At 37.7% G+C, this 19,030-nt stretch overlaps 1 protein-coding gene across 8 annotated transcripts in view; it reads right to left on the bottom strand.

Annotated features, from left to right (window-relative positions):
- Nucleotides 1–19,030, bottom strand: part of UBR2 (ubiquitin protein ligase E3 component n-recognin 2) — a 127,394-nt gene that overhangs the window by 27,957 nt on the left and 80,407 nt on the right. For 6 of the 8 annotated variants that reach the window (XM_045498234.1, XM_045498233.1, XM_045498236.1 and 3 more), the window contains exons 16-30: nucleotides 18,875–18,936; nucleotides 18,108–18,218; nucleotides 17,107–17,172; nucleotides 15,371–15,493; nucleotides 15,167–15,230; nucleotides 14,090–14,214; nucleotides 11,019–11,071; nucleotides 9,715–9,817; nucleotides 8,677–8,725; nucleotides 8,088–8,242; nucleotides 6,326–6,428; nucleotides 2,812–2,921; nucleotides 2,620–2,700; nucleotides 2,133–2,311; nucleotides 952–1,151 (exon numbers count right to left, since the gene is read on the bottom strand). In XM_045498234.1, coding sequence (XP_045354190.1) covers nucleotides 952–1,151; nucleotides 2,133–2,311; nucleotides 2,620–2,700; nucleotides 2,812–2,921; nucleotides 6,326–6,428; nucleotides 8,088–8,242; nucleotides 8,677–8,725; nucleotides 9,715–9,817; nucleotides 11,019–11,071; nucleotides 14,090–14,214; nucleotides 15,167–15,230; nucleotides 15,371–15,493; nucleotides 17,107–17,172; nucleotides 18,108–18,218; nucleotides 18,875–18,936 — 1,584 coding nt within the window. Of the gene's footprint in view, nucleotides 1–951; nucleotides 1,152–2,132; nucleotides 2,312–2,619; nucleotides 2,701–2,811; nucleotides 2,922–6,325; nucleotides 6,429–8,087; nucleotides 8,243–8,676; nucleotides 8,726–9,714; nucleotides 9,818–11,018; nucleotides 11,076–14,089; nucleotides 14,215–15,166; nucleotides 15,231–15,370; nucleotides 15,494–17,106; nucleotides 17,173–18,107; nucleotides 18,219–18,874; nucleotides 18,937–19,030 lie in introns of those variants that run through there. The other 2 variants (XM_045498239.1, XM_045498240.1) reach the window with 2 other exon arrangements.

The following is a 19,030-nucleotide window of genomic DNA, read 5'->3' as shown; positions in this document are numbered from 1 at the left end:
TAAGACAGCTCCTACTCTCAAGAAGTTTACTGGAAGTCTTGAGGCATATGCACATAGAAACAAATCTAAGAGTACTGATATCAAAGTGTCTGTGATGGAAAAAATAATGTGCAGCTTAGATGCCCCTGGAGGAATGAATGGCCTACTCCTTCCTCAGCAGTTGGAAGAGGGCTTAATTGTTATTCCTCTTTAAGGGACAACTGCTTCACTCAAAGTCACACCTCTTTCCAGAGATGGTCCACAACCAGTCACTGATCAGTGTTGGGGTTTAAAGACCAGTCCCCCTCGCTCCAACTCAGGACACCTCCAAAGGGCCATCCAGCTCCAGAGTTCCCATAGGGTAGGAAGAGGCCTTTGGGGGACTGCATTGAAGCTCACCTTCTCCCTTTGCCCAAACCTGCTTCCCTCCTCTCCATCCAGAGATGTTGATTCCAAGGCTCTTCCAAGTAAATGTCTTGCACGGTAATCTCTACTTCAAGAATCTGCTTTCTGGGGAACGCTATCCGTGATATTATCACTACTTCACATCAGAATCTGGCTCAAGGACTGCTTCTCACATACGTAACTCACACAACCATTCCCAAGAGGTTCCATTTTGGATCGATCCATGAGACAAAATTATTATTATTTCAGGGTGCCAACTAATTACTAGGACTTTACAAGTGTGCTAAAGAATGGGAAAGACTGTTAAGTACCAAGTATGTTAATGTTCTATCACAAAGAAAAGCTTTTTTTTGAATCTCTGTTATTTACCAGCTATGTAATTCAGGACTGATAGTTAACCTTCTGGAGTGTTTCCACATCTGTCAACTGGAAAATTTCTGCGTACGGTAAGGCTGCCTAAGACACCACCAACACTACAGAGTTATTATTAGATTAATAAAATTTCTGTGCCACACCTGAGTGGCAGTCATTAAGGGGGAGGAGAGGATCTAGCTTTGAATGACTTACCTGGATCCTGAATGAATTTACTCCTGTTTTTTGATAATACAGTTGATCTTTGAACAAATGCTGCCAGGACCATTGCCTTGCTTTCCACCTTCACCTCTTGCTCCTCTTGACACAATATACAGGTAACAAACTGTCTCTGTTCAGGGACCTGAGTTTGTGCTGGGCCCAATGCTGTAAGTGTCGTATCTGAAACCATAGGGCTGCAATAAAAAGTGTACGAGTTTCATCAATGAGCCTAAGAAGTTTCCATTTAATCATAAAACAGTGGACTCCAGATAGGTACATATTCCACACATGTGGTTTTGATGATCTGAGCGGCAGAAGTCTTTCACATATATCAAACCATCTCCTGTAATCCTCACAGCAATCCAATATGCAACACAGAAGCCAGACACTCACTTAACTGACCCTAGTGCACTCATTCTTTTATGACTGTCAAGGGTGTTCTGTGTGACCCATCATCCTGAGCAGAAACATGGTATCTATAGTCAGATATATAAGTATAAACATATATCAATAAATTCAAATTCTAAGAGCAATTCCTATAATTGGAAGCTGTAAAATTTACCTACCAACCCTTCTAAAGTACTTCAGGGTTAAAAGTGTACTTCTTTAAAAAAAAAAAAAAAAAAAAAAAAAAAAAATATATATATATATATATATATATATATAATGTTTATTAAAAAAAATTTTTTTTTAATGTTTGTTTATTTTTGAGACAGAGAGAGACACAGCATGAGCAGGGAAGGGGCAGAGAGAGGGAGACACAGAATGTGAAGCAGGGTCCAGGCTCTGAGCTGTCAGCACAGAGCTCGACGCGGGGCTCGAACTCATGAACTGCGAGATCATGACCTGAGCTGAAGTCAGACGCTCAACCGACTGAGCCACCCAGGCGCCCCTATTTTATGTTTATTTTTGAGAGAGTGTACAAGCGGGAGAGGGGCAGAGAGAGAGGTAGACACAGAATCCAAAGCAGGCTCCAGGCTCCGAGCTGTCAGCACAGAGCCTGAGCAGGGCCCAAACCCATGAACAACGAGATCATGACCTGAGCTGAAGTCAGACGCTTAACCAACTGAGCCACCCAGGCGCCTCAAAAATATACTTCTAAGGAAGAAAAGCAACATCTTTTCTAGTTGAGAAACCAATGGTCAAGAGATTAAAAAATGTTGATTATTTTTTACCTATTATCAAGAACAGCGGAGGCAGAGGCATCCAGTTCTAAAGTCTGCTGAAAGAGTTCTTTGTTCTCATCAATAAAGTGCCGTTGCATCTCAGACATCTGGGCCATGATCTTTTCTCTGCGGAGCCTGGCAATCTCGGCTTTTCTCTTCCTCTCAGCTTTGTCTTTGTCTCTTGAACTCTGAAATTATGCTTCATTTAATTAGACCATTAGTTGCTAAATGCACATTTTTACCCCAAGGGAGAACTATCTTTATTGTAAATACTGGTTATAATCTCATTTATCTAAACAAGAGAAAAGATTTTTTTAACCTGTTAAAAAAAAAGGCAGAGCAAAAAAATTGCTACAATAAATAAACAAATAGTGGCATGTTTCTTGGAATTCACATTTTTTGTGAATATCAACTACCAACTTATTGCAGACAAGTTAAATTACTTATAGTGAACTTGCTACCATGCTGCAGTAGGACCACATGCTGCCTCTTATACCTCCTCCATTATGGTTCCTTCAGTCTCTGCCACGGGACTGGTGGACGAACTCTCTCTCATCTTCTTAATAGCATTAAAAGTCTATGACAAAAAGGATCAGTTATTTGGAAGCTATGAAATATTATCAAAATTTAAAGATAACAAACACTGCATGTTTCTTGCAAAAAAGCAGAGCGATGCAGGAAATTTTACCTTTAATATCCACCTAATCATGTCTTTGTGGACGTCTAGGTAGGGAGCGTTCTGTAGTGTTTCCAGCATAGCCAGTATGCTAGGAGAGTTGTTTGGGGCTTCACCAGGTTCTAAGGCAGAAAAAATAAAACTCACGATAACAACAGCTACCACTTCACAGTGCTTATTACTGTGCATGAGAAGATAAATAAAGTTGCTTATAACATCATCTGCCCATCATTTAATTACAGCTCTGCTTTTTAGAGATTTTCAATATTTCTTTTTTTTATTTAAAAAAAATTTTTTTTTTTTTCAACGTTTATTTATTTTTTTGGGGACAGAGAGAGACAGAGCATGAACGGGGGAGGGGCAGAGAGAGAGGGAGACACAGAATCAGAAGCAGGCTCCAGGCTCTGAGCCATCAGCCCAGAGCCCGACGCGGGGCTCGAACTCACGGACCGCGAGATCGTGACCTGGCTGAAGTCGGACGCTTAACCGACTGCGCCACCCAGGCGCCCCTGATTTTCAATATTTCTTAAGAATGTAATATATCTGTACTTTTCAAACAAATTGTTAACTAGAATGCTTTCATCATTCAAAACGGACATCTTACACCAAATGATTATTTTAACATAGCTTTTAGCAAGATTAAATAAAAACCCAGCTGAAAGGACTACCTCAGATTTTACAAAGCCTAAGAAAAGAGCTGGATTACAGGTGTGTGTGTGTGTGTGTGTGTAAAAATATATCAACGTGTTTTGGTCTTTTAATAAAACCTAGATTCAAAATAAAATCCATTTCTCTCTCTGTAAGTTATTTTTTATTTGAGGGAAAGACATACATGTCAAATCCATAATCTCAAGAGTATACTTAATCTAATGTTAGCTGATTTAGTTTTATAGTCAGAAATGTCCAGTTCTTGATTTTCTTTAAGTGCTGCCATTTAGGCAAAATATTCCTAGGAGGGGAAGAGACTAAACAATGCGCTTTTTAATATTCTTTCAGATCTAAAGTTCTGTGGCTATAGTTTAGGGATTTGACTCTAAACAGTGTGTTTTTTTTTTTAATTTTTTTTTTTAACGTATATTATTTTTGAGACAGAGAGAGACAGAGCATGAACAGGGGAGGGGCAGAGAGCGAGGGAGACACAGAATCTGAAACAGGCTCCAGGCTCTGAGCCGTCAGCACAGAGCCCGACGCGGGGCTCGAACTCACGGACTGTGAGATCATGACCTGAGCCGAAGTCGGACGCTTAACCGACTGAGCCACCTAGGCGCCCCTAAACTGTGTTTTAATTATATAAAATGTTTAAAGAAAAATATAAGGAGGGGCGCCTGGGTGGCTCAGTCGGTTAAGCATCCGACTTTGGCTCAGGTCATGATCTCGTGGTTCATGGGCTGAGAGCCTGGAGCCTGCTTTGGATTCTGTGTCTCCCTCTCTCTCTCTATCTCTCCTGCTCACGCTATGTCTCTCTCTCTCTCAAAAATAAAAACATTTAAAAAAATTTAAAGAGAAATATAAAGAATGTTCAGAGAAAATGATGATTATTGAAAAGAAAGACAAAAAGAGAAACAGAATCTGAGATTGTATAGTGATGAGTGGATGAAATTAGGGAGTTTTCTGTGTGGTTATCCTGAAGTAAAAAAAAAAGACGGCACAAGATACAATGCTAATCCATAGAAAGAAATACTGACAGAGAAAAGAATAGGGAAAGGCTGGCACCTAACAACATAGTCTTCAGTGGGGAAAGGCAGTTTCCTGTCTTCCTCCCACTTTCCTGGATGAGGGCAAAAGGGGAAAAATAGAGAACTAGCAGCAAATAAGACCACTCCTGTCATAACACCTACTGTCACTCCCAGGATACCACCATAAATTCTTTAAAATACCTCAGCAAATGGATGATTGTAGGTCTGGGGCAGGGAAAGCACAAATGCGCCTGGGGCATCTTTTGTGCCAGAAAGCAATGTGGTGCACAAATACTAATGGGCTTGGGTCAAAAGAACAGTGAAGCCAATTGAATAGATTCCCACTGACCAAGATTGGCAGTTTAAGCTTCAAAAAGAAACTATTTTAAAAAGGAAATCTTGATATGTGACTATAAAACACTGAATAAATAAAAATCAAAGAGTAGTATTTTTTTCTTTTTTTAGAGAGAGAAAATGAGCATGTGAGCAGGGGAGAGGGGCAAAGGGAGAGAGGGAAAGAGACTCTTAAGCAGACTCCACGCTCAGTGCGGAGCCCGACACGGGGCTCAATCCCAAAGCCCTGGGATCATGACCTGAGCTGAAATCAAGGGTAGGTCAGTCAACAGACTGAGCCACCCAGGTGCCCTCCAAGAGTAATATTAAAAACCAAAAACACAACCGTCCTAAGCAAACAAAAAAGATTTACAGTTGTCACCACTGAAGGCAACTTTAGACCAACTGCTTATTTTGAAAATCAGTAAAGGAAAACCTTTTCCTTAGAGAAGAAACACGATGGCTAAAACAAATGGTTTTAAAAAGTGTGCAAATATTAAAGTAAATATAGCAAAGTACTAATTACTGAATCTAAGTGGTAGGTACATGGATGTTTACTGTACCAACTCTTGCCTGTATGTTTAAAATTTTTAATAATAAAAAGCTAGTAAAGAGGTGCCTGGGTGGCTCAGTCAGTTAAGTGCCTGACTCTTGATTTCGGCACAGGTCATGATCTCAAGTGGGGAGACTGAGCCCTGCGTTAGGCTCTATGCTGACAGTGTGGGGCCTGCTTGGGATTCTCTCTCTCTCACCCCCTGCCCCTTCCCTCATGCACACGCTCTCTCAAAATAAATAAACATTAAAAAAAAAAAAGCTAGAAAAAAAGCCTCCTGGCCTTTGAGAAAAAAATCATATTACTTTATATAAAATGATACACTAATTCCCTATAGCACATTTTCTTCTTTTCAGTGTCTTTATAAGGTAACAGCAATAATGTAGAAGTGAAATCCTGATAGCATACTTTGTGTTTTCAAAAGCATATGTGAGAATTTAAATGTATGCACTATATTGATTTCAAACTAAGGACTCCTCATTAAGGTTTTCAGTTTATAAATTAAAATTAAAAAAAAAATTTTTTTTTTTTTCAACGTTTATTTATTTTTGGGACAGAGAGAGACAGAGCATGAACGGGGGAGGGTCAGAGAGAGAGGGAGACACAGAATCGGAAACAGGCTCCAGGCTCTGAGCCATCAGCCCAGAGCCTGACGCGGGGCTCGAACTCACGGACCGCGAGATTGTGACCTGGCTGAAGTCGGACGCTTAACCGACTGCGCCACCCAGGCGCCCCTATAAATTAAAATTTATGTATTTTAAGTATGCACAGTCCCTAAGTATTTTTATGAATATATATCAGGATCTGATATAGTACCTTTAACACACAGATGAATACATACAGCCTCAGAAATTTGGATCCATTATAACCTGTTTAGAATTTACATGAGCAAATAAGAGGTTATATTCCATATTTAAAATCACTGGTATCTTGAATTAGTTTAGTAAAAAGTGTATATACATACTTGATATCTTCTGAGTGAAGGTAAATGTTACTACATGCTCTTCTGTGACACTGTCCAAATGCTGTTTTTCTTCCTGAAGTGCCATTCCAATTAAATGTAACACCTCAAATAAAATATTTTGTAACTTTTAGTAAATCAAAAACCAAGTACATATGTTTGTAAGAAATAACAAAAATGTTCATGATTGAGAAAAGATAAAGCAAACCACTGAAGACTAAGTGCAGTAAAAAACAGGCTGAAGTACTAATTTTTATTAAATTCAAACTCTGACCAACCATTCATATAATATGTACTTTTTAGTTTTATGCTATCCCTATACTATGGTCTTAAAAAAATCTTCAAAGAATCTCAGTGGCCAAATAATTAGAGCTGAAAGCATCTATCATGTAATGAGCTAGTCTACAATACTCTCTAGTTAAATTTCTCTAAGGACTGAAAATCTTAATCATCTCAGAAAGACAGATACTTTTATTTCTAATGCCACGTAACTTATAATGATGTTTACAGTTCTTCTTTATATCTCGCAAAAAATTCCTTACCAGGCTTCTAAGAAAATATAAAATTACACTGAGTCTATCTGCATTTTTACCGCTCTTATCCTGCTCCTCAATTTTTGAAGGAGATGTATGTATGGCGTCTGTACGTTTCCCCACACAAAGAGCTATTGTGGCTGTTGGAGACTTGGATGAATTAGGTTAGCTTGAATGACACAAAGCAAATGTACACAAAAGGTAAATAGCCTTCACTCTTTTTTTTTCTCCATCATTTCCGACAAATCTTTTGCTCAGATAATACTGATGGTCTCTAGTAGACCATAGCTTTGTGCTTTTACGTTTTAAGCATATTTATAAATGGGAGGGGGGTATAAGTATACACACATCTTAGCCAATGAGATACTTGAGGCTGCTGAGACAATGGAAAGAAAAGAAGCTTTGGAAGAAGGCTCTGGAAGAATGCTCACTTTCATTTGTATCCTGGCTTCACTGCTTTCAAGCTACATGGCTTCAGGGAATCCCTCTGAGCCTAATTTCATCATCTTTAAAATGGAAAAAACCAGTTTCCCTTTAGAGTTCTGAAGATTGCAAATATTGTACGTAAAAGTACTTAGCACAGAATAAGGTACAGAGTAGGCTAAGTCTATTAACTGAATAATTACTATTATGTTATTTACTAATTGAGTAACACGCACAAGCTGACTGAATCTCACTGAAAACTGACTTGCTCATCTACATAATGGAAAAAGTTGTATCTACCCAAAAGGGATGTTGTGTGAATTCAATAAATAAATAATTCAAGAATGACTTACATCAAAGCTATAAAGTAAAATACCAACAAGGTTCTAGACATGTCACTTACTAGCTATAAGACCATTAGTCTGTGAGTTTCAATTTCTTCAACTGCAAAATACAGATACTCATGAACCCACAGGGGTTTTGAGGGAATTAAATAAAAAACACAGGTCAAAGATAACACATTATACAAACGTCAGAGTACTGCATAAACAAAGACATATCACCAACAATCAATGAGAAGCAGATAGGCCAACAAGAAAAGGGAACCACAACCATGTGGTATAAAAACATATCTGCCTGGCTATCATTTTCGCTGTCAGACACAAAAAACAGTAATAATATTACTATATTTCAAATTAAGGTAACATGGCATTTTGTGCTAAGTTGTCTGTATATAGATATGGACAAGAATATTCTGGCTTTTACCAAAAACGCGCAGAAATATAAATAATAAATGTCTTCAAACCTACCCTTTGCAGCATGGACTCAGACCAGGCATATCCATTGTGTTCTACAGCCCACTGCAGTATTGTCCTCATGATGCACAACATCACGTCTGACTGCAAAATGTTTACCAGACTTGCAAACAGAGGGCAAAATGGAGGCAGAACTGGAGGTGGAAGTGCTGCACAAATAAAGTTATTATTGGTTTCTTTGTAGAACATGCTTTAAAAAAAAAAAACAAAGACAAACAAACCTATCCCTGTATTAGATACTTTTGATAGGTCTTCATTCAAAGAATATCCACTAATACACATGTTAAAACTATATTTTACCTTCTCAAGGTCAAATGCATAAAGACAGCTACATAAATAGAAGCAGTACAGAGGAAAGCTTTGTTTTCCCTAGAAATGTCTTAGGATCTGAGACAAAATCAGTAACCCAAAGGTGACTTAGTACTAATTATTCCTATATTTGCATATTTATTAGCCTTGAATGTTCCCTCGGAAAGCATATATTTAAATCTTTCACTTCATCAAGGATAATCATTATAGTCGATAGAAAACGTTTAACAAGGAGAAGAGACTGACAAGAGAGTTTTAGAAAGATTAAAAGTACCTGTATCTTCCCTATTTTGTCTTTTCAATTTCCGTTGAGCTTCCTCTGCCTAATAAGAAAGGAAGACATTTGGACAGGGAATTAGCAATGCACAACCACCTAATACCCAAAACTACTAAGTTAGTCTTTGTCATATCATCTTATGATTTCATTTTACTTATTTATTTACTTTATTATTTTTTTTGTTGGCGGGTGTGGGGGGAGAGGTGGAGGCGGAAAACTGAGGATCTGAAGCAGGCTCCATGCTAACAGCAGAGAGCCCAATGATGGGCTCGAACTCATGAACCATGAGATCATGATCTGAGCCGAAGTCAGATGCTTAACTGACTAAGCCATCCAGGTGCCTCTCATCTTCTGATTTTAGAAGAGATTTACCCTTAGTTTTATATATAGTCCCCCCTCCCCACACCAACACATCAAGGTTATTTTTTTCCCCACTAACCACCCCCCCACCCCCCAAACCCCAAGGAGTTCTTTCTTATTTTAAAAAGCAGGGGAAACATATACAAACCAAAACCAAAGAAGTTATTTGGGTCTGAGCTCTGCAACACGCATCTAAAACTAAACAAAAGCTTCATGTTCAAGTTTAATTAACGCCATCTACTGAAAAAGTATTTTAAGAGTAGGCTGCTAAAAGACAAAATTTGACTAAGACTCATGAGGAAAATTCCATAAATTTCTATGGGAAAACATGTTAAGTAGTAGCAATTCTGAAATGAACATAAAATGGCTTAACTGACTATTACATAGGTTGACAATCTGTCTTCAAAAGCCAGTAAAATACAATGACATATGTGTGGTTATGTATATAATTATATAGATCTTATGTATGTAGCAAACATGGGGAGAGGGAACCCAAAATGTTAGGAAGTGATATTTTAGGTAATCTATACTTTCCTTCATTATACTTTTTATATTTTTCAAATTTCCTATAATAAAAATGTATCCTTTTTCAATCTCTGAAAAGCAGTAAAAGTTGTTTAGGAAAAACAAAGAAACACAGCTCTTCCTCAGTACACTTTTAATTTTCCCAATTACCTTGGACTGCTCTGCCCTTGAAAAGTGATAGAAATACAAATTGAACTCTTTGGCACACTCTGGTTTCAGTTCGTACATGCCTCGTCCTGTTAATCCAGGTTTTCTATGGAAAAAAAGTCCTTAAAATATTACTAAAGTCATACACTAATTTATGAGACAAGCTTAGATAACAGAATAAAAAATCAAAGCTCTCATTTACTTCTGGTGGATGTAAGCTGTTACTATTTTCTATGGGTTAATTTGGCAATCTATAGCAAAGCTCTATGTACATCATTTTGCCTGACACATCCACTTTGAATTAATCCTAACTGGACAGGTGAATGCGATGGTCATTGTAGTGACAATTCAAAGTCTAACTATAGGGAATAGGTTACGCACATTACGACACCTCTAAATAGTTGAACATCACTAAAAGTAATAATAATTTTTAAATTTTGACATATAAAGATATCTCTGATAAGTTCTACTTATCAGAGTAGAAGTGGAAAAAAGTAGGTACAATTTTAAGGTTTAGAGAATCTTTTATATATATATATATATATATATATATATATATATATATATATACCTTTTATATATATTATATATATATTTCTGTATTTTCTCTAAAAGCAAGTGTTGTATCTTTTAATTTAATTTAATTTAATTTAATTTAATTTAATTTAATTTAATGTCTTCACACCCAGTGCAGAGCCCAATGCAGGGCTTGAACTCATGACCCCAAGATCAAGACCTGAGCTGAGATCAAGAGTCAATGTTTAACTGGCTGAGCCACCCAGATGTCCCCATATATTGTATCTTTATAATCAACAAAAATAAAGACATTACTGTTGGGGTGGGAGCAAGGAAAAAGCAGCATTGAGAAGCTGCCTCAGCAACCTTAGTGGGGATAAACTGGTTTACTGACTGGGCAATGCACTGGAAGAGTGAAGGCAGTATTCAAAGGCCATCCCATAACTTCGGAGGCGCATTCAAATGAAAACGAAGAAAGCAGTTTTAAGAAAGCTCAATGCACTGCCTTAGGTCATCTGTTCAGTTTAATGTCAATTATCTGAAACTATCAGCTATGAACACTGGTTCTGAGCACAGTGAACATTCTCATAAATCAATTTTAGTTACGGAGTGAAGAGCTAGATCAGAAGAGTGAAAGGACAGTTGAGAAATCTAGTTCAGAAATTTGTATCTGAAAAGGCTGTCACTCTCTGAAGGCAACAATTTCATTCTCAGTTCCATCAAAGGAAACACCAAGAAAAATTAATATATTAAAAACAACTGAACGGGAAACAACAGGAAGTTAAACTCACTTGAAATGCGCAACTGCTTCAATTACGCTCTCCATGCCAGTCTCCTTGTTCTCCTAACAGTATGAGAAACAAGTGTGTTTCATGTTAATTGTGTATCTGCTAGCACTTTAAACATTGTGCTTTTCTCTCTCTCTTTTTTAACTTTTATTTTTGACAGAGAGTGAGACAGAACGTGAGCAACGAGGGGCAGAGAGAGAGAGGGAGACACAGAAGCAGGGTCCAGGCTCTGAGCCGTCAGCACAGAGTCCAACGCAGGGCTCAAACCCACAAACCATGAGATCATGACCTGAGCTGAAGCTGGATGCTTAACCCACTGAGCCACCCAAGTGCCCCTGTGCTTTTCTCTTCTTAAGCCTTACACAGCAACTCTATGAAGCGGCTATACTATTATCCCAGTTTTTATAGCCGAGGATTCCATAGTAAACATAATTATTAATACATAACGAGGGAAACTTAGTTGATAAGCTAACATTCATTCAGACTCATACAGTTAAAAATAAGTCACTATCCTACGGTTTCAAGGTGACAGCTTTCAAAAGGAATTAACTTAAAAGCACAAAGTACACATAACATTTAAAATTTACGTAAGATATTTAGCATTTCGTGAAGGTTACACTAATTTCTTATCTATTTTTGGTAAAACAGCATTTCCGAAATCATATCCTATTCATAACAAGATGTTAATAGGAATTCTAATTAAAGAATTCTCTGGTCAAAAATGTTTGGCAAATATAGTTGCCATTACTTTGTACAAGATGTATTTTAAAATGCTGTTTTAAATTGTATTCTTCTTTATTCTAAAGTCGAAGTGAAACTGTAATTGCTTTCTCATCTAGCAACTCAGGATTCGTTTCCTGTATTAAAAAAGCACAAGTAATTTTTATCCTGACTAGATATCTAGTGGTATTAAGAAATTATTAATTATTGTTCTTTTAGGTGTGATCGTGGCATACAGATAGACAAGTTTTCCTAAAAGTCCTTTTGGACCAGTGTCTCCATGTTGGCCCTGCTGACATCTAGAGCAGACAATTCTTTGCTGTGGGGGTTCTGTCCTGTGCATTGCAGGATATTCAGCTGCACCTCTGGCCTCTGCTCACTGGATGCCAGGAGTACCATACGACCCTGCCCTGAGTGGTGATCTGGCCAAATGTCTCATGGGGGCAAAGTTGTCCCTGGCCGAGAACCATTGTTTTACACACATACAATTCTAGTTATAGATGAAATGGTAAACCTGGTATTCTGGGCTTTTTGTTTGTTTTGTTTTGGTTAGAACAGCTCAGCAAAATAAAATTCTGGATTACTGTTGTACAACAGTACACCTACATCAAACAGGCCAAAAAAATAAATAAAACAGCACAGACAAAAAGGAAAAAAATGAAATCTTTTACCTTTGGCCCTTTTAACCATCTCATACAAACCAACTACTTATAGTACAGCTAAGTACATACATAAAAAAAGTTACTGGAATGCTCGGAATTAAGACTGTTTGTTGTTGTTGTTTCTGTTTGGTTTTTTTTCAAAGTTTTTTTTTTCTCCTTTGAAATTATAACAAACATGGTCCACCACAAGTAAAGTCAGAAGTAGAACAGAGAACACTCCAAAGGCTGGTTTGGTCATCTGAGATCATTAAAAATGGTTGACCCCTAACAATACATACAAAAAATATTAAATGTATATAAAAAACACAAATGAATTTTCCTTTTTCAACTCCTTTTAAGAAAAAAATCAGGGCCTTGGAAGTTTTGATTCTTTTTTTTCCCTCCCCTGTTGCAAACTCACGCTGTGGTTTTGGTTGGATGGTGGAGCGCATGTGTCATCTGTGGGTAAACTTGACATTCTTAACAAAATAATCGGGGGGGGGGGGACAGGGATTCATGGTTGGGGTAAAGATAAAATAAGACTAGTTGAAACTAGAGATGGGTTCTGTTATGTTTTCTATTTCTATAGATATTTGAAATTTTTCATAATGCAAAGTTTAAAGGAAGTATTACTATGAAACAAATAGGGGTTTAAATCCCAGAAGAATGAACATTAAGGTTGAAAGTTTTGATCTATGTTTCAAATTTGGGGAAACATTTTGAAAAGCCTCAAGGAAATAAGGACCACTCCTAACCATAAGTGTTGGTTATCTATCTGAAAAACCCTGTGGCTGAAAAATAGGTGGCCAAAGACTTTGAGATCCTAGAGGAGAAACAATTATAATTAGCCTCTGAATGCCCATGAACATTATTTTACATTCACTAGAAGGAAAAGAGATGGCTCCCTAAGAAGAGTTTTTGAATGCTTCAGAAGGAAAAAGCTCTGGAAAATTTCAGTTTGCTCAACACAGCCAGGCAGTTATTTTCTCACTTCCGTCTCCAATACACTAGGTTAAACATTACACCACCCATGGCAACTTTGTAGTAAAGACTCTATAACAAGCCCTTATCTACTGGATACATAAATTCAGTTCTCAAGACCAGGTTTACTTTTTTTTTTTTTTAATGTTTATTTATTTTGAGAGAGAGAGAGACAGACACAGAGTGTGAGCGGGGGAGGGGCAGAGAGAGAAGGAGACAGAACCCGAAGCAGGGCCTAGGCTCTGAGCTGTCAGCACAGAGCCTGACGCGGGGCTCGAACTCACGAACCACGAGATCATGACCTACCTGAACTGAAGTTGGACGTTCAACCGACTGAGCCACCAGCCGCCCCAAGACCAGGTTTACTTTTATTTAGCATCCTTATTTCTTCTAAGAATTCCCTGTAAGAGATTCTACTTCTATGCTCTTTTCTATCCCCCATCCCTAGTATTCTCTTTTTTTTTTCAGCATTAAAAAAATTTTTTAAAGTAATCTCTATGCCCAACATGGGGATCAAACCCATGACCCCAAGTTCAAGAGTCACATGCTCTGCAACTGAGCCAGCCAAGCACCCCTCTAATTATTTCTAGTAAGAGCGACTAGTAGGAGTTATACATGTCCTAGAACTGTAGTCTTTACCACTGGAAAAGGTATACAGAAGTAATCTCTACACACTAGCCTGACAGGGAGGGAAGAATTTCTAAATTTCTTTTTTAAGGTATAGGTACTTACATCTTCAGGTAAAGACTTCACCAGTTCACTATGAGCCATAGGTTTGATGCTTAATTGATGGATAATCTCTCGCTTAATTTCATCTGTAGCATTTACCTGTCCAACTCCAGGACTAAATCTCTCTCCTGTCAATGCAAAAGTACATATCCACACATTTAACATAACCAGCATACTTAAGCAGTATATACTTATAATTCACGCAACACAATATATTTTTCTTTCTATGCAATGGGAAGGTAGCAACTGGCTTGGCAACAAGCTAGGGTGAGAGCAGCTCCTAACCTCTGAGGCTCAGACACAACAAGTGAGTGCAGGGTTTGGGCAGAGGAGAGAAAACTCTGGTTGCTGTTTTGAAAGAATGGGATCAGAAGGCAGGAAGGAACTGGATGTAGAAAAGTGGTACAGCAGTAGTTGAACCAGTAGCCTCGGAAACTGCTTTTCCCGCCATCTGCCACATGGTAGCAGGGAGGGGAGCCTTCCTTTGTCCTTCTGTCTAGTGGCAAATAAGATATCACCTCCTGACAGTAGCCAGGATTCTCTGTTCTATGAACTACAGAGTCTAAAATAGCAGAGGAGGTGGGGAAGGTATAAGATAAAAGAATAGGAAAGATGGAGGTGACAAGACTGAAAATACAGGCAGCAAGAAAAGCAACCTGCATCTATTAGCCACAGGTCTCTATCAATTTATTATTATTATTATTGTATCTAAAGCCAAGATAACAGTTTTGTGACACAAAACCATGGGAGGAAACATCCCTAAGATATAAAGTAAAAGTAAATAGATCCTAAATATCCTATTCTTGCTTGCTATACTCTTCTGTTCCCCTTCTTTCTCCTCAGACAAGGAGTCTTTCAGATTATTCTACTTCAGTAGGTCTACTCTCTTGTTCCAAATTGCCACAGGACCATCACTCTCGGTGCTACAGTAACCAGAGGGGAGAAAGACGTGGATGCTCTAACCTTCCCCCCAAACTGAAGAACCGCTCAACTAAAAGAAACATAGCTCAGAAATTCTGAACTATTTGCCATCACAAAAGCCAATGTAATTTATAAAGGTCGCAAACAATCCAAACTTACCAACAAGCATTATGATGAGGTATAGCATTTCTTCTATTAGAGTATTATTTTGCTGAACTACATCCTGTAGCAAGTGGGGGGAGAGAAAGTTCAGAGATAAGAATACCAGTACTGTATTATCTCAGGTGATGAATGTACCCCAAAAGAATGGAAGATACTTCTTTAAATGAGGCTTATAAATGCGCTTATAAAACATGATCTTACCTTATGGGTAATCTCTGAGCTAAATCTCTTCCCATAGTCTGGAGTACTGAAAATCTGATAAAGTTCAAAGCGGCTGAGCATTATCATCAGGAAATGATTCGGATCCATCATAGAGACACCTGTCTTTTTTTTTTTTTTTTTAATGTTTGAGATAAAGGAAAAGAGGGAGGTCAAAAGGGTTACTAAATAATTAGTGAAAGATATTTTGGGCTGCATAGGTGAAAACAGCTTAGTCACCAATCCCAATACAAGACGAAAACCCATTTAGCCCAATTCCCTACTTGTGGAAGCTACAAGTGTGAACAAGAATCTAAGTTGGTAAAACAAAATGAAATAGAAACAAAACAACCCTCCTCTAAACCAACACATCAGAGTAACATGGACTATAGGTTCTCTTTCCTTTTAATGCTTTGAATTACTTGCAGCCCCATGAATGCAGTTCTTAAGTTTTATTTCAGCATTCTCCTATCACCGTCTAGTATGTGGACTCAGAGAGAAATGTGATATGGCAATTAAGCTTCTAGTACTTTTTATATACGTGATATTAGACTGTTATCAAGAACTCTCAAACTAGGGGCGCCTGGGTGGCGCAGTCGGTTAAGCGTCCGACTTCAGCCAGGTCACGATCTCGCGGTCCGGGAGTTCGAGCCCCGCGTCAGGCTCTGGGCTGATGGCTCAGAGCCTGGAGCCTGCTTCTGATTCTGTGTCTCCCTCTCTCTCTGCCCCTCCCCCGTTCATGCTGTGTCTCTCTCTGTCCCCAAAATAAATAAACGTTGAAAAAAAAAAAGAACTCTCAAACTAATTTTTGCTGATAAAAACTATACTAACTGAAGTAACAGCTTTTAAATATTAGTTTAATTCTCCTTTAATTTCATCTGTATAAACTCTAAATCAACTTGGATTTTAATTTATTTTGAACCAATCATTTTTGAAATTTACATTCCATAACTTTTCTATAATTTTTCAATCCACAGCAATAATATGGAAAAACTACTATATGATAAGTATTGTGCTATGCACAACAGACAAACAGGGACTAAGATATAGTTGCCATGATTTAGTGGAGGGGACAAAAAGTAAATAGGCAACCACAATCCAGAGCTATGAAAGCTATGCTGGGGATGAGCACCATACTATGGGCCTTCCCAAATGGGATACGTAGCCACATTATTGTGTGTCTGCAATGGCTTTCTGGAGAAAGTGACCCTGAACACTAAGACATGCAGGAAAACAAGTCACTAGGTAAATGGAAAAGGAAGGAGGTAGGGCGGGCAAACTAGGGAGCAAAAGAAAGAAATGTGCAGAGTTTAAGACTTAAGATAGAGCATAGCAATTTCAGAGAATTTTAAGAAAGGTAAGTTTCACAAGCCTTGTAAATCAAATCAGTTTAAGGGGGTTGGGGCTTTAATCAGAGGACAATAAAAAAAGGATGGCTTTCAGGTTTCTGACTCTAACAACTATATACACTGTTGAACAATACACCAAGGTAGGAAACACAAGATAGGAGGAAGGTATGGAGGAAATAAGAGTAGTTTGAATATGTTAAATCTGAGATGTGTCCAGGAAATCTAGATGAAAATGTTCTACAGGCTCTTAGTCATATGAGTTTGGAGCTCAGCAGACAGGGCTAGGCTAAAGTTACAGATTTGGAAGTAATCCTAAGTGCTGGGTTCTGTAGAAATAACAAGGAAAACAATTCCCTATGAACTGTAAGTTTAATGCTTTTAATTCATTACCTGAAGCATTACTATATCCTTGTCAAACATTTCACGCCTGCATTTCACATTATGGTAGTAATAAATCTAAAAAAAAAATAATAATAATTACATTGGGCAAATAGGTTTTTATTTGTGCAGGTTCCTCCTCTCCCCAACCCCCAAGAGCACATGGGTTCAATGCAAGTGTGAATGTGTGTGTGTGCACACGCACCAACACACAATGTGGCTTCCTCAACAGTTAATACTATCTTAGCAGAGATTAATTAGAAATTTTCAGATTTCAGTGTTCACTGTATGGTTCACATTTTGCAGCCAACTTTCTGGTTCTCCCAAGAAAGTTACTTCTGTAAGGTTTATAGCTACGAAAAATGGGGGGAAAACCTTATCTATACCAAGACTTGATGAAGTCTAAAACTTAAAACCTCAATTTCAGAGCTAATTACTATAGAGCTTTTTTTGATTGAAGTAGAGTCGACACACAATGTTACATGAGTTTCAGGTGTACAAGACAGTGATCGGACAAGTCTACACGTTACACTGTGCTCACAAGTATAGGTACCATCTGTCACCATATAACACTATTATAATACCATTGACTCTATTCCCTATGCTGTGCCTCTCATCCTGACTCCAAAATTAGAAACCTATACCTCCCATTCAGCTTCACCCATTTTACCCATCTTCTGACTCCCTCCTCTCTGACAACCATCTAATAGAACTTTTACCACAATTTAAAGGGATGAAATCTGGATTTTTATTATATTACATTTGTTGCTCTAAAAAATGATCTCAAGTTAAATATCAAGAAAATTAAGTTCATTTGTACTTTTGATATTGTTTCTCGACAAAGTATGAATAAAAGTTCCAAGAAACATTTTGGTTTAACCTTACATTTATCTTCTTGAACAATTTTAATATAGATACTCAACTTTCAATGACTTAAGTATGTTGAAAATTACAACCTTCACAGAAGTCAAAGGAATGGATGAAAACTATTCATAAACTAAAAATACACTTACCTGGTTTACTAAAGAGAACCCATTTCTTCTCCACATTCCTGCATGTACTTGGGCACATAAAACAAGACATCTAAGAGGGTGTTCTATCAACATGGGTGGGCTAAGTTCACTCTGTAAAGACAAAAAACAAAACAAAACAAAATACTCAAAAATCTCAACTCTATTAAGAAGACTGGTTGACAGGGATGGAAACTTTATATAAAACAGTAGTTAAAATTACTCAAAGTATGTTTGTGTGACGGTTAATTTTATGTGTCAACTTGGATAGGCCATGGCACCGTTTTTGATTAACACCAGTTAATGTTGCTGTGACGGTATTTTGTAGACGTGATTAATTTTTAAATCAGTAGACTCTGAGTGAAGCAGATTACTCTCCATAATGTGGATGGACCTCATCCAATTAGTTCAAGGCCTTAAGAGAAAACACAGGATGAAGAAATTCTGCTTCCAGATTGCCTTTGGTCCTCAGACTACATCAACTCTTCCTTGGGTCCTCAGCCTGCCATGCCAGACCGCCAGGCAGGCATATTTCACACTTGTCAGGCCCATAAGTGCATGAGCCAATTCCTTACAATAAATCCATTTTTTTTTTCTGTCTCTTTCTTTCTCCATACTTACATACCCATGTGCACATGCATGTGGATACACTCTTCCACTGGTTCTGTTTTTCTGGAGAACTCTTGTTTAATAAAGTTTGTTTCAAACTGATTTCAAATACATGGAACATAATACATAAGTATTTACTTTTAAATGTTAGTACTACTTACTAGAGGTAGTAGCTCTGGAAATTTATATGCCACTTCACTTTTGCTTAATAATACATGTAAACCTGCATGGAAGAATAAACAAAAAAGTATTTCTACAACTGCAAGTCACTTAGAAAAAAGTCCTAAATATTCACTCAACTTTGTATCTAACTTCTT

This window comes from Leopardus geoffroyi, chromosome B2 (genome assembly GCF_018350155.1).
Source record: "Leopardus geoffroyi isolate Oge1 chromosome B2, O.geoffroyi_Oge1_pat1.0, whole genome shotgun sequence".
Classification (NCBI taxonomy): Eukaryota; Metazoa; Chordata; class Mammalia; order Carnivora; family Felidae; genus Leopardus; species Leopardus geoffroyi.
Note: the sequence above shows the minus strand (reverse complement) of the source record. Positions and strands in the feature narration are given on the sequence as shown.